The 15,750-nt window shown below is 41.7% G+C and overlaps 2 protein-coding genes across 3 annotated transcripts; one reads left to right on the forward strand and one right to left on the reverse strand.

The window, feature by feature from the left end:
* ccl25a (chemokine (C-C motif) ligand 25a) lies at window positions 1–3,105 on the reverse strand. The gene is made up of 5 exons (XM_083690649.1): window positions 3,054–3,105; window positions 2,108–2,190; window positions 1,606–1,723; window positions 1,046–1,145; window positions 1–956 (listed from the first exon to the last, which is right to left on the reverse strand). Exons 2-5 carry the CDS (start codon window positions 2,169–2,171, stop codon window positions 930–932), a joined length of 309 nt encoding a protein of 102 aa, XP_083546775.1. The 5' UTR covers window positions 2,172–2,190; window positions 3,054–3,105; the 3' UTR covers window positions 1–929.
* Window positions 3,106–8,449: 5,344 nt separating this feature from the next.
* ranbp3b (RAN binding protein 3b) lies at window positions 8,450–15,656 on the forward strand (the record flags this gene model as incomplete). 2 transcript variants are annotated; one of them, XM_083690098.1, is made up of 17 exons in its annotated part: window positions 8,450–8,498; window positions 10,214–10,269; window positions 10,383–10,419; window positions 10,609–10,695; window positions 10,828–10,899; window positions 11,623–11,688; window positions 11,901–11,999; window positions 12,140–12,249; window positions 12,538–12,651; window positions 12,876–12,961; window positions 13,079–13,166; window positions 13,293–13,392; window positions 13,669–13,793; window positions 13,904–14,024; window positions 14,275–14,417; window positions 14,895–15,081; window positions 15,392–15,656. In XM_083690098.1, 17 exons carry the CDS (start codon window positions 8,477–8,479, stop codon window positions 15,433–15,435), a joined length of 1,557 nt encoding a protein of 518 aa, XP_083546224.1. In that variant the 3' UTR covers window positions 15,436–15,656. The 2 variants fall into 2 exon arrangements, with proteins under 2 accessions (XP_083546224.1, XP_083546223.1); XM_083690097.1 differs by having other exon boundaries at window positions 8,477–8,498; window positions 11,913–11,999.
* Between the last annotated feature and the right edge of the window lie 94 nt (window positions 15,657–15,750).

Raw genomic sequence — 15,750 nt, forward strand, 5'->3', positions numbered from 1 at the left:
TTTATTTTTTTGTGTGTGGGGGGTGGATTTTACAAAAAGAACAACTAGGCTTTATGTAACAAAAACATTCAAAGAAAAAACATATACAAAGACATTTAATTTTGAAGGTGTTGGTACTGAATTAACTTTCAAATCATTCAATGTTTTGAGCAAGAAGCAACATTGGCATTCAAAAACATCCTGTGCTTATTGCTGTGCTTATTGCTCTATACAGGGCTTCAACTTGTGTCAGTCGAATGAGATTACATTTTCTTGGCACTTCATACAAAATACATGGATTATGTTGTCTTATTCCCTACTACACTGTCTTCAGTAATGTATTTGATAAAGAACATTTGAAGAGATTTTACCTGATTTGTTTGAAATGGGGAATACAATGTAATACATTGTTTGTAAGCAGTGAAACAATCGAAATGTGCTGCATTCTCTGTGTTTACTTCATCAATAAAACATGAGGAAATGCATGCTGTAGTTACTGTGCCAGATGGTTCGCCATTCATTTTATACAAGGTAACTCAACATTTTAGGATTTGCTGCAGACAACGTGTGCGCAGACACAGTCAGGTATCCCTTCACCCAAAATGCACCTACTGAATGGCTGGCTTTGGTATTACAATATACAGACTGCCAGGTACTGCAGCTCTAAACAGCACCCGCATGTATGCATCATCCTGGGGAAGTACCAGATGCCTTCCAACTCACTACATTACATTACATTGATGGCATTTAGCAGACGCCTTTATCCAATATTTATCCAATTATTACTGTGCAGTAGTTAAAGCATAAATGAAAGATTGCCACCTTCATCAAAATTCCCAGTGACAAGACATTATAAAATACATATTGATGCAGAGTAAGACTGGTCAGTCCAGGTTATGAATGGATCTACTGTAGCATAGAAAGTCCCCAGCAGGGTAGAGCTCTTGCCCTCAGCCTCTCTGTGACTTTCTGTTGTGCTGTAAAAGAAAGAAATCTGTTCAAGCATGATGTTCTTGATTTTGTTTTAATAACTGTTTCGGGAGAAGTCGGTCTAATGGTCAATCACCTTTTTGATTTTCTTTTTGAAATCAACATTTTGCATCAGGTCCGTAACCCACTTTTCCTTCGGGTCAGCACAGAACAACCGTCCTCTCCTCATAGTGAACCTAATGAGGAAGTGATAGAAAAGGAAAGTTAGATCAACACCTATGTAATCTATTACTCATTACTAATGTAATGAGTAATAGATTACATACTATTTACATACATTACATACTAATGTAATGAGTAAACGTATGAACCTCCACTGTGTATAGTCAGTGTCAGGAGTTGGATGGCTCTCATACTCTGAATTCAACAACTCAATTCAACACTAGAGGTTTATATATCATACACAGGTTAGGAAGATGTATATTGTTGTCCCTCAACAGCTCCTTGGCTGTTGCCATTTTCTGTACCAGAAAGGCAGGGGAGGCTGGTGGAGGTAGAACTCGGAGGACGGGCTCATTGTAATGCATGGAATGGAATGAGGAATGGTATCATTCCTCATTCCATTTCATGAGATCCACCAGTCTCCACTGCACCAAGGACTGTTGTATCTCTGTTGTGTGTATTTGCTGGACTTACACTATTGCAGGGATGTTGCAGCTTCCGTCTGTCTCCTGCCTCCTGTAGCTCTTCACCATCTTCTTGATGCTATTCCTGACCCCTTTGACATACTTCATACAGCAGTCCTCATAGGACCCTGAGGCCAGAGGGACAGTCAGACTTCAATATCTCTATCTTAGCCACACAGTGGGATTTGATAATCAGACTCTCTGCAAAACTGCAAAACAGCACATAGGCTGGGTATGGTTGAAAGTCTTTGACCTATGGCCGATGTTTCCGACTTATACTGTATTAAATAAAGCAAATAAATCATATCAAATACAAACAATGCTATCATGTACAAACAAAATTGCACATAGGGCGGAGTAGGAGGTTTATATTTCATTACACTGGTGTTTTGGCTGTTCCATTGACCTGGAGTGAGGATCACCAGTGCTTGTAGCTTTCTCTGTATAATAATACTACTTTTGTGACAATCAACCCATGACCGGCACATTGAAATGTATTTATACTGGCTTACCTTGTGCCAGGGTGAGATAGAGACAGGTCAGGATGAGGAGGAAGAAGAGTGCGCTGAACCGCATGGCTCAATCTGTCGTGGTTCTGCAAAGTAGTAAAGGAGTAAATCAAATTGAGTACACACCATAAACCTTATCAGTCTGTGCAGAGTATTCCACCAATAATCCTGCGCTGTCCTCTATTAACTCACAAACTTTGAACCTTGCACAAATGTTTATTTACAGTAGAGAAACTGTACAGGAGGGTAGTGGTCTTTAGAGGGGGGACAGTTAAGATGGGTCTTCAATCTACGGCGGAAGATAGGTAGTGACTCTGTAGTCATGACAGCAGTGGGAAGCTCGTTCCACCAGAGGGGTGCCAGGACAGTGAAAAGCCATGACCGAGTAGCGCGACTGCTGCATCCATGTAGAGGCGGCGGTGCCAGGCGTGGTGGAAGAGCGGGGTGATCGGGCAGGGGTTTGGGGGCTGACCGTTGCTTGCAAGTAGGGAGTTTACCTCCTTACTATGCTTTGTTGTTGCAGCTACATTATGTTTAAGAATACTAATACTGAAACATTAGTGTTCTAATGTTGATAGACATTTCCCAATAGGTGTTATTTTGATTGCTCTTCAAATATAGTAAACTTAATGTTTTTTCAGTTCAGTTATAAAGATCATTATTCAGGAAATTCATCCTAATTGTTACAGCCTTTTCTGAATTCACAATATTCCACTAGGCACTAAATATCTGCTAGCTGAAAGATACATTTAAACTGAACCATTGATGTGTTTCCCTGGTAACACTATACTGTAAAACATGCTATAACATTCAACATCCCCTAAAAAGAATGCAACAATATTTGCATGTATGATTGATGTCTTCAAATTGCTTTGTTAGAAATAATCCTTACATTTGTTCAGGGTATCATCATAAAGTTCAGTTTCAAACAGCTATCAGGACTACTCACATAATTCTGTAGTATATGATGTCCTTATGTTGTCTTCTCAGCTGTGTCCTTGTTTCTGTTAGAGTGTGAAGGGGAGGCACTCTTATATGGCTCTGCCTGTGATCACATTACCTGAATACGCCCACCACACACCTTTGCACCTGAGCACCTACATTTTTTTTTTTTTAAATCTTTGATTCAAGTCCAACTTTATTTGGGTTTGGCATATAATTACTTTGACTTGACACTATGTCCACAGAGTTTTCGAGAAAAGCAGTTTTGTGTTCTTGCTAAATCTACCCACCTACCTCTCCCCCCTCCCTCACCCACTGCTACAATAAAAGATAACATCGATACTAAAAATGAAACGATACTAAGCAATACATTGGGTCCCAATTTGATTCAGCAAATAGTGCTCAGCAGAGCACATGCAAATTGGGGCCCAGAACGTGTTAAGTGATTAAGTAATTAGTGTGTTGAGGAGTAAGGTCAACCATTGCAACTTGGTGCTCACCATACTGTATACCAGATCTTTGGCTGACAATTTAGACATAGGTTAGTCATTGTGAATACAATTATTGTTTAAATCCCCCACACACACATTTTACTTTTCTTTAAAGCAGAAAAGCCATCCAATGAACTGAAAGGAACATTGCCCCATTAAATAATTAATTCAAGTTCAATTCAAGTTTTTGACATACACAATATTTGCATGTATGATTGATGTCTTCAAATTGCTTTGTTAGAAATAATCCTAAAAATAATGCCCTAAAAAATGCATTATTCACAAAACCCATGGTCTTATATAACACACTACAAACAAGGATGAAATATGAGACTGAAACTTGGATGCTTCAACATTTTTAGGGATAAAACATCCACACAAACGCAGCTGTTGAAACCTGACATACAGAGAGCCTTGGCTTTGCTTTTTGAATTGTCAAGTTGCCTAATAGGGATGGTCACTGAGGCTGTGGATCAGCTGTTACAGTGGAATAGTATGTTTTTCTAACCCTAGTTCAGAAAGTGTACACACCATTGTACTACGACTATAACAGGTTATTACATTACTTGAGAAAATACAGTTCAATGGGGAGTACAGTATACTAACAGTGAAAACAGTATACTGAGTTGGAACTGCATGTGCATATTCCACTGGAATAAGCACACGGACATGTTTTACAATAACATTTGATGATATGGTTTTATATACACTTATTGAACACTTTATTAGGAACACTATACTAATACTGGGTAGGGCCTCCCTTTATTAGAACACTATACTAATACTGGGTAGGGCCTCCCTTTGCTCTCAAAACAGCCTCAATTCTTCGTGGTATTGATTCCACAAGATGTTGGAAACATTCCTTTGAGATTCTGGTCCATGATGACATGATTGTATCACGCAATTCCTGCAGATTTTTCAGGTGCACTTTCAAGCTGTGACTCTCCCGTTCTACCACATCCCAAAGGTGTTCTATTGGATTCAGATCCGGTGACTGGGAAGGCCACTGAAGAACACTGAACTCACTGTCATGAAACCAGTTTGAGACGACTTTTGCTTTGTGACATGGTGCATTATCATGCTGGAAGTAGCCATTAGAAGATGGGTAAATTGTGGCCATGAAGGGATGCACACGGTCAGCAACAATACTCACATAGGCTGTGGCATTCAAGCGATGACTGATTGGTATTAACGGGCCCAAAGTGTGCCAAGAAAACATTCCCCACAACAAAAGCGCTCGGTGAGTGTATTTGTTTTGCTTTTGTTTTTATTATTATTTATTTTATCATTCATTTTATCCACTTTGAGATTATTGTTGTATAATTAAAAGCACTTTATCAATGTAATACATTATAATTATAATTGTTATTGTTATTGTTATTGTTATTGTTATTGTTCTTCTTCTCCTTCTTCTTCTTCTTCTTCTTCTTCTTTTTCTTCTTGTTATTATTCCAGTAAAATTATGGTAATATGAGAGTGTCTTCTCTTACACTTTTGGTTAGCTGGGAGGCTGTGTCGGCTCATGTTAGCTTCACCTGATCTCATTTACCATGACCTCTCATGGTCCAGTGAGACAAAATCAAATCAAGCACTTAGTTGGCCCATAGCAACATACCTAGACTTACTTAGTAATGGCAGATGCAAAAAAATGAATAAGGAAGAGATTTCACATTGACCGGACCATTTCAGGAGTTATACTCCATGTGTTATACAGCAACAATAATCTGGTCATAAAAACACATTACATATCCTGTCTCAGTGTTATCAATATGGCCTGAGGAACTCTCCATTGTAAAATCAAGTGGCTACATTCTAAACCTGGGAAGAATACAGGAAGGAAACCATGCTGTACTGGCTTGAATATTTTCCTTTCACATTGTCCTTTACAGCACTGTTGCAGCAACCACGGTGGATGTGTAACCTGTCTGGCTCTGTAGGGTGAATTAGGGTTTTTATGTGTTTTTTTTTAAGTGTTTGCTAGAAGGCTTTGAGCAGCATACCAGCATCACAACACAAGTCAACAATGTTCTCTCGAGTTAACACATCCTCCTCTAAACTCAACACAATCAACTTCTAGAGAGCTGAGTCCGTATGATAGAGCAACAACATTTAGTTCATACATGAAATATACGAGATAAACGGTGGGAAACCATTTCCCCCTTTGGCTATATCATGTTCTGACAGCTGCAGCGCGCTCATATATTAAGGACCCTCGGTCAGCATTGTTGTTAAATCATGTTCTCCTCTGTGTTTAGCTTCTTGGCTCCTGTTTCTACTTGAGAGCTGTTTCCATTGGTTTACACAGCCTAGAAACAGTTATTATTAATGGGAATGTGGCAGCTCTGAGTGGACATCTGATAGCGTTGTTCACTGCTCCGTCACTTTCACATCCATCACATCACTGCCCAATGATCTCAGGGGCATCTCAGGGGCCTGTTTTAGTCTTTGCTGCCTACAGGGTATTGCTCTCATCAGAGGTCTCCTGTTTTTGGATCTGGTTACTACAATTGACTACAATCTCACACTGTTTAACAAAACATAGAATTTCCTCTCTCTGTTGCCACACAGAATGTGGGAGTAAGCTGTAATGCCAAGAAGTTCTATGTATCAAACAATAGGTATGAATCTAATCTGATCTGATTTATTCACATAGTGATTCAGACCTCTGGGAAATTCTGGACACTCTTCTATCGATTGTATCGTATTGTTAGTTGCTTTTTTCATATGACAAAGTTATGGCAGTCTTTTAGGAACAACAACTACAAAAAAACTACAAAAAAAACAAAAAGGACATAAAGTTGGCATGAGTTGCTCTGTTTCCTGGTAATGATTGCACGTTCACTGATCCTGATAGATTAATGACATTGAACTTTTACAATAGCAGACATATTTGTCAAGACTTCTAAAAGGTGATGGTCCACCGCCAACAGAACTTGGATTCAGGTTGCATGAAATAGATGTATCTCACCTTCAACATTCCAGTAGACAATGTGATATGTTATTTTAGCTCTTCATAGTTGTCGTCATTTTGAATGCATTTGAGAAAAAGCGATACCTGTAAAGCCATTAATCAGTATTTAAGAGAACATTATTTTGGCATAGAAAAGTCTTGGTGAGTTCATTCACTGACATATGTATTTAGAAAGCGCTGTCATGCAAGTCATGATTGACACTCCAAGACAATGCAATACAGAATGAAATATGGAAAAGCCACTGATACAGATCAACAATTAATTAGAGTTGTATCCAACCATTTGTAAATTGGATGTAACTTAAATATATATTTTGATTGTTGTTGATGAACTGCTGTGTTGTTCAACTTGCCTATCAGTGTTCAGCAGTTGTTGTGTGTTCTTGAGGTGATTCTTTCTTGTTTTGGGAGAGGGAAAAAGATCCCCATTTTAAAAAGTAAATTACATAATAGCGGTGGCGTGGTGAGGTGAAATATCAAAGGAGTCTCTGTGAATATGAATGCTTTGCTCGTTGGTGCACAGCCTGGCAAATTGTTTGCTGGAAATGAATGGGGGTAAGACCAGAAAATAAATTTCCATTACAAAAGATGATGGACACACAAACAAATTGAACAGAGCTTACATGCCTGTTAAGAATACTTCAGTCACATCATCAGTTCATGTATGGGAAAGATTCATGCAAAATATGTTTGAGGTGAAGACATAGGCTGTGGAGGTTGTAATAGGATCAGAATGATCCATTGTTTACAGCATACAGCCCAGGAAACTTTCATCTTCCGTTTTGGGCTTTGATGGATGTGTTAAGCAGTTGAGTAGTGTATGAACATGCTGTGGCTTGGGCTTTGCCTTGGGGAAATGTTGAACTGTGATTCTCTCCTGAATTGTGAAATAAAAGAGCTTTTATGTGGTTTGTTCTATTCATTGTAAAAGCAAAGTTACCTCCAATTACATTCCATTAGCCTTCAGGAACTGAAATAATGTTAGTGTATGAAGGGTCAGGGAAAAGGTCAACTTAAGAGTTTGGTGCCTCTGCAGCTATTGAAAGTAAATGAAGGAGGGTGGTCCCATCCCTTATCATAGGAATTAGGTCATCTTGCAGGTGGATTTTGGATTTTGGATTTCTTTGGAAGTCTGATGAGGAGAGTCTCACTCCCAAATAGTATCTTCTGGGAACGAAGACTTTCAAAGACCAAAGGAAGAAGGGTGCATGGTACCACTCTGGCACTAACAAGATAGTTTTGATCTGTTATTGTATGAGATAAATTTGCATTTTGTAAACACACAGGTGAAGTGAGTAAAAGGGAGTTCTAGAAATGTAGCACTAGGCTACTTGATACAAGGTGGTCTGACATGTGCTTATTGGACCATTGTCAGAACAGAATTCTCTTGTCTTGTAATATATTTTAAGATGATGATGAATTACCTTGTACACTACCCCATCTAGTGGTGGATGTAAGATAAGTAGGCCTTAGACCTGGATGGTGCCCCTGTTGGTCCCAAATAAATCCCTCCATCTCTCTGGACACATCCCAGTGCCATGCCATTTTCAAGATTTGAAATGGCATGGCACTGGATTGGATAGGTGTGATCAAAATCAATGCATGTGTTGAGGTATAAGCCTGTTGGTGTTAGGTAAAAATGCTGATTTTGACTGGCTGTTTTCTCTTGACAAGAGTCCAAAGTATTTGCCATGTGGTCAAGTAAGCACACTGTATGAATGTTCTCTGCAGATCTGATGATGAACATGAGTGTGCAATATCCAAAAGATGAAATAGTTGTGCCTATGTGGGTAAGACTGAACACTTTTAGAATCACCAATAAAAGAAAAAGCATAATAGTTCATAGGACATACCACAGTGGTATGCAATTTTTGAGATTTTACTGTAAACTGTATTCCTGAAAGCTTTGTTTCAGCCTGCTGGACTTTTATTTCATGCGCGGTGGCTTGTGGGTGTGAGCAAAGTAAAATGGCGGACTTGGCAAACGAAGGTGAGTAGTGACCGTGCGAGGAAACAAAACAAAGACTATTGGGGTTATCAACGTAACCACTGAAGTATCATTTCAGAATTGTCAAACAAAAAACGGTGTTTCGCAGCCTCTTCAGAGAAGTGTAGCGCTCAATTTGGTTTCGGTCCGGTTGCATACGAAAGAAAACCACGGGCTTTCGCAAGGCTTTTCTGATCCCCGGTACGGTAGCCAGCGACAGGAGGAGGAGGAGTTAGCCAATTTAGCAGACTGCTCTGTTTAGGCGGGGATGAAGAGAGATTTTGGGGGCTAGCTAGTTACAGTAGCCACAGTAAGCTAGGCATAGTTTGCACTTTGCCAAAGCAAATGTCGCTTGATATCCACACTGCATTTGTTTGAGCTAATACTGTGAGCTTTGACAGACGCACTTGAACATTTCCCTCCAATGCTCCTCACTAGTTCGCTGTCTGTCGCTAACGTTGATGGACACCCTAGCAGTGAGCTAGCTATCACTCTTGTCAAAACCACATTCCCTTTTTCAATTCGACGTCATTGAAAAGTAGATGGCTAACACATTAGCTAGCCCAACTAATGTCCAACATTGATTAGCTAGCCACCTGTCAAAGCTAAACAGCCAACCGAGGCTATTGTGGAGTCAGTGTTAACTTGGTTAGCTTAGCTAGCGAGGTAACCATTCACTCTCTAGGTCTAGCCGATGGCTAACGTTACCTAGCCAGTTAAACTAGCGAGCAAACTGTCGTGTGGATTAGCTAGTATTGGCTCATCAGTCACCACATTATTTTACTGGCAACTACACACATTAGAGAGAGCTAGCTACGTAGTGAAGGCAGTGTTTCGTAACCGTTGAAGGTACGTATCTGTGTTTAAGTAACTCGCTTGTAGTGTCTTTTGTAATATCCATGAGTTCCTAGCTAATTTAGCTAGTCCACTAGCTACTGCTTGTTATGACAACAGTTGTTGTAATACAGCTATAAATACTGTCTCGATAGGGGGGGGGGGTGAGCTTGATCATGTGCTAATGTTTATTACCAAATCCAAATCATTGTTGCCTACATGATGAGTTAAACCAACGGTCAGTGTTGTTTACCGTTGTACTGTAGCCCTACACGGGAATTCATCTTAGCCTCAAAATGCCTAATTTGTTCTGGATGATTCTTTCAATGTTATGAAATGTTCCTTCTATTTTAAGCCAGCTTGTTTGTTGTCTGAACCTTGATTAGACGTTATTCATGGCCTGTTTTTAAGGGGGAAACGAGTTTAGCCTGCTTCCGCTGGTCACAGTTGTTTATTCACTGAGTTTGTAACATGGCCAGCTGGCTCCTATTCAGAGAGATATCTGAACTCGGATGATGTGTGTTGGTGAACTGTGGTGGACCCAGATTTTGGGAAATGTAATGGAAACGTGTAAAATTGGATGATTTTGTTTGTCCCCCTGGTTTTAGGTATTTCTGCATACCTCTGAAAGGCTTAATGGTTTGTCTACGCTCATCATAGGTTACTCATTCATTGTGTCTTAAGACAAGAGTGGCTTAGAAAAGAGACTGCACCGCTGAGAGTGTGATGCAGAAGGATGAGGAGGTGCCTGTGTTAAACACCACATTTAAGTCCACAGAAGCGAAGCTGTGAAGATGATGTAACCAACAGATGTCGTTGATGGATTTCAGTCGGATTACTCGCCAACCTTTGTAATGCGTGTTTCCCTTTTTCTTCCCGAACAGATAAGCCTGCCATAGCGCCACCAGTCTTTGTTTTCCAAAAAGATAAAGCACAGAAGGTAAGCCGGCCCGTATTCTGTTTTGTCCACTTACAACACTTCATCATTTGACCCACGCTGTAACTTTTAAGACTGAGAGGGATACACGGTTCACCCAGTGCTTTGTGTTCTAGCGGTCGGCTGATGGATCGAGTGCGGAAGATGGAGAAGGTACGTTTTATTCCTTAGCGGCGTTGTCTATAAGTTGATGTTCTTATACGTCAATTAGCTTACTTGGCTGAAACAATTGAAATTACATTTCAGAGGTTGGGGCTCAATGTACGCATTTTTAAACTGCCCCTATTTCATAAAGTATTGACCAACTGAACTAAAAGTCTTTTTTTTTCTTCTTTTTCTCAGATTCAGACAAAGACGAGGGTGGTTATTGTCCTCCAGTGAAAAGGGAGAGGACCTCATCGTTAACACTTTTCCCACCCTCACATTCTGGTAATGAAGCAAATCTTTGATTTCGGACTCAATCAGAGAAGCCTTTCCCTGTTTCTGTTTGTGTGGTTTCGTATGGCGTTTCTGCTCCTCTCGTGTGCGATGTGCTTAATGCCTCCCTCTTTTTCTCTGCAGTTCCGAAGAACAATGTCTTCATGCCTTCAAGTTTCTGCCAGTCTCCAACTGGAAATTCTGACTCGGAGCCAGGTGAGACTTGTAAACTGCGATTGGTTTCACTCACTGAGTCTTCGAGTCTCACTATGGCTTATATGCAAGACATTTACATTTTACATTTACATTTATGGCATTTAGCAGACGCCTTTATCCAAAGCGACTTAGTAGTGAAGTAAGTGAATCATCTATCCATCAGTCATCGTAAGATAAAGTAATCTATGGTAGGACCAGGGGCTATCGGCAGTCACAATGCTAGAAGCTTTTTTTTTCCTCAAAAGCAACTTCCTCAGAGGAATGTCACAGTTACCTCATCAGTGATTGATATGGCATCCCTCAAATAATGACTCTGCATTGGAAAAGTAGCTCTGTTTATTACAGAGATGTGTGGATGTGCTGCAAGTAGGCCTCCAATTATGTGAGTAGTGTTTATTTTTTTAACTTCCATCTTTCTTAATACACAAATGAAGCAGCCAGCACAGCCCGGCCAAGTAAAGTGCTCAGGTAGGGAACTGGATTACAGTATGGCCTTTTGAAGCATCTGTGGTATGCTACAGGGTACAGGGACAGCAGTGCAACTCTGGGTTCATCGGGGTTGCCATGGTAACGTGCCCCGGGGTTACGGAGGTGCGGAAGGCAGGCCAAGTCCATTTCCTGAAGGAGAGCGAGACCTATTAAAACAAACAGAAAAGGGATCTCTGTCTTTAGGGATCTCTCTTAACAACTCGTACTCTACATTTCGTGTTTTCACCTCACCAGAAGAGAAGCCTGTGGGATTTCGTCTAAAACCACCAACTCTTATCCATGGGCAGGCACCTAGTTCAGGTGGGTGTGTGTGTGTGTGTGTGTTGTTATGCAGTGCAGTCTGTGTTTCTGTCTTGTATTGAAATGGTTGTATTGAAATAGAAAAGACAAGGACAATATGTTTATTGATAAATGTAGATGGATTTTTGACATGGATGGATTACTGTACTCTGGACCTCTTGAGCTATGAAGTGGTTTTAAAGATATCCAAGTCAGATCCAATCCATTAGCAGATTCTCTTCCAGGTGTCCCAAGTCAGAAACCCAAGGAGCAGCAGCGAAGTGTTCTGAGGCCAGCATTGCTCCAGGCCCCTCCTGCCAAGACCCAGTCCAGTGAGTAAACACTGAAGTCACGCCGCTGTCCTACTCACGACACACACACACACACACACACACACACACACACACACACACACACACATGTACTCACCCTCTGTTTGTCCCTCTCTCTCCCTCCATCTGTATAATTGTAGACTCCAGCTGTGGGACCAACGGAGTGAAAAAGTCGTCAGATGGGACATCAGAGGGACAATCCATCTTTCTGAACAACACGGAGCACTCAGATGGCCCAGCCAAGTCACCGGTGAGGAGTAGGGAATGTTAGCCAACACCAGACAGGGACTGGGCGCTCATGTGTTTCATATCGGTAGGATTAGTAAGCTATTGCTTTTAGCAGGGCGTATTGTAACCGGGCTCTTTCTGTAGAGTGCTTAAAGTACATTTGTTGTCTATGTTGACTACATTATAACTATGTTAGGGAAATGGCTTTAGAACATTGGGTCTGTTTGGAATGTCATTATTCCAAGACTGCTATAATCCTTTAGTTGTTGTATAGTTTTTTATAATGCCTTTTTATATTTGTCTCCTGTAGAAACATGAAATGGAGGAGGATGATGCAAGTGGAAAGAAAGAGGAGAGTGGAGAGAATGATTCTTCTGCAGAGTCCTCATTTGTATTTGGGCAAAATATCAAAGACAGAGCAAAGGTAGAAGATTTTTTTTTCCCCCTTAGATTTTCTTTACCGGTCACTTCACATTTTTCAAGAGTATTGTGGCTCTGTTTAATTTGTAATATAGTAAATAAAAGTAGTTGTTATAGGTTATCAATGATAAGTACAGTCTAGTTAATATTTGAGTTGTTTTCAATGTCTCTTAGCCCAAGTGAATTACTACACTATTTATTTTCAAATATTTGTTTTTCTCCCCCTAGGTGAAAGAGAACAGTAAAGATGGCAAGTCGAAAGATTCTCAGAAAGAGGGCACTAATTATTTCTTACAGTACATCAGCACCCCCAGGTAATGTGTCCGCAGAGTAGGATTGTACATGACTGCTCTCAGACCTTTTCTCTGGCAAACAATCTGCCTGCTCTACGAATCTACTCTGACTAATCTGTGTTATTTTGGCCTTTCCAGTTCAAAGAATGCCACAAAGAATGCCACAAACAATACTGACACAGGAGCGAAATTTGTCTTTGGACAGAATATGTCTGAGCGAGTACTGGTGAGTAGATCGTTTGCTTAGCAGTCTCTTTGGCTTAGGGCCACATGCCATTGAAATGACATGAAACAAGACCTTACTGGAACCCAGATAGGGATGCTGCATGCTTGATTTTGCTGTGCTTTGCAGAGTCCCCCTAAGGGCGGTGAGTCGTCAGTGGAGGAGAGTAAAGAGGCGCCAGCTGCCCCCGTGTCTGAACCCTCCTCCCAGGAGAACACCCCGGAGAAGGGTAAGAAAAACCCACCTCACACTACCCCCCATTCCATCCCACCCAGCATGTATACAAGCAGGGGAAGAAGGATGAGTCCTATTAAAGCACTGGTTGTTGTGTGGGGCTTACCGGCCACATCTGCAATCAATGATGGCATTTTTTACGGGCTTCCCCTATCTCTTTGCAATCGTTACGTTTTTTTTCGTCTGAATGAATGGCTTCTCCATCCCCACCACGGCCAAGTGCTAAACCCTCTGGCCTGTCCTCACACTGGCGTGTTGTGTTTCATTGCAGTGAACAGCGTGATGGAGTCTCTGGAGGAGTCTGCAGCAGCGTACACCAAAGCCACAGCCAAGAAGTGCATCTTAGAGAAAGTAGACGTTAAAACCGGGGAGGAATCAGAAAGCAATGTTTTACAGGTTGGCGATTTAGTCTCTGTGGCTCCTCATGAGGTACAAGTGTACGAGGATCTGTAATGAATGTGGAAAATTCAGCAAGAAGTGTCATGGCTCGTCTTCTGTCTCCTCAGATACAATGCAAGTTGTTTGTGTTTGACAAGGCCGCACAGTCGTGGATAGAGAGAGGTCGAGGTCTGCTGAGACTCAACGACATGACGTCGACAGATGACGGAATGCTGCAGTCTCGTCTAGGTACCCAGACTCACTTGAACACACGAGTGGTTGGTTAACGGTGACCAATAGAGGTCCAGCTTAGGAAAAAAGACCTGACCCTGAGTGTTCTTTACTGGCGTAAATGGAATAACGTAAATGTTTTAAAACCGTTCAGTTCATGGGTTTGTGTTGTGCTAATGGATACAGAAATGTCAATTCCTGTTTGAACGTGTTCACCTCTGTTTTGAAGCTGATGAAGCTTGAGACTTATCTGGTTGTGTTTGTCCAGTGATGAGGACCCAGGGCAGCCTGCGGTTGATCCTCAACACCAAGCTGTGGCCTCAGATGCAGGTGGACAAGGCCGGCGAGAAGAGCGTCCGCATCACTGCCTTGGACACAGAGGACCAGGGGGTCAAAGTCTTTCTAATATCGGTACAGCATCATTATTACAGAATTATTCTAATAGCTAGCCCTCGTCACATTACGTTCAAATCTGTAATCTTATCTATTTGGAAAGGCGCACACACAATGGATTAAGCCTCATGCCCCCGGCCACACTATTCCGTCAGAACATAATAAAGTAAAAGTATGAAGTTGCTATCTGATTCGAACCGTGGAATTTGAAGCAGCCTAGCAACTCAAATAACACTTTTTTTAATCCTCTAAACGGACTTCTGTTCATTAAAAAACGACAACTGGACACGTCATCTGTCATCCGTCAACGAAAGACTCCCCTCCGTAGTTAACGGACCAGTGTGTGACTCAAGTTGAAAGCAGATTGCGTCTTTATGGATAGCAAAGCACATTGTATTCGTCCGTCTAAACACCTCAGTTGGCTGATGGCGTTGGTAGATGTGGCTGGTGTGTGTGATCAGTGTGTGTGTGTGTGTTTGTCCCCGTGTCCTCCAGGCCAGTTCGAAGGACACAGGTCAGCTGGCTGCGGCGCTGCACCATCGTATCCTGGCTCTGAAGAGCAGGGCGGACCAGGAGCCCGAGACCCCGGCTGCAGCCATGCCTGGCGCTGACGTGCCCCAGTCCAACGAGGAGGACAGTGACGAGGATGAGGTCGCCAACACAGCCTCCACTCCTGCTGCAGGTCAGTCTCAGTGGGGAAACTGTGTGTGTTCCACCATGCGTCTAATACATTATATGTATGGCATTTAGCTGACGCTTTTATCCAAAGCGACTTACATTGCAGTGAGTGCATACATTTCAGTGTATATGGTCCCAGCAGGAATCAAACCCACAACCTAAGCGTTGTTAGCGCCATGCTCTACCAACTGAGGACCTTGAGATAGCTAATGCCCAACAATACTGTGTCTGGGTTTTAGAATATTCTGATGTATTTCACAGCTCACTGTCCAGGTGCCTTTTCTTAAGTGTGTCCCTCTTTCTCACGCCGACAGGTAACTCAGAGGGAGGAGAGGCCCAAGCGGCGGGGAGCACATAGCGGCACCCTTTAGGACTGCCTGCTGGGATGCTGTTCTCTTGGCGTTTTGCTGCAGGCGTCTCTATGGACACCCCTGACCAACATGGGTCCTTCAGACCAGTACTTTTGGATATTAGAAGTCTAGCTCCAGGAATTAAAACCCCCTGTGCCGGAGTGTCTCACCCAACAACTCGTGCAGTTCATTTTTTCTCTGCATTCAACGTCAAATCTGGAGTTGCAAAACATTTTTTTTCCTCTCCGTTTGTGTTTTATTTTTGTTTTTCGATTAATTTTGTTTTTTCGACTGCAAAAATAAAAGACTTCATAGCTTTGGTT

The sequence above is a fragment of the Argentina silus genome (genome assembly GCF_951799395.1).
Source record: "Argentina silus genome assembly, chromosome: 18".
Classification (NCBI taxonomy): Eukaryota; Metazoa; Chordata; class Actinopteri; order Argentiniformes; family Argentinidae; genus Argentina; species Argentina silus.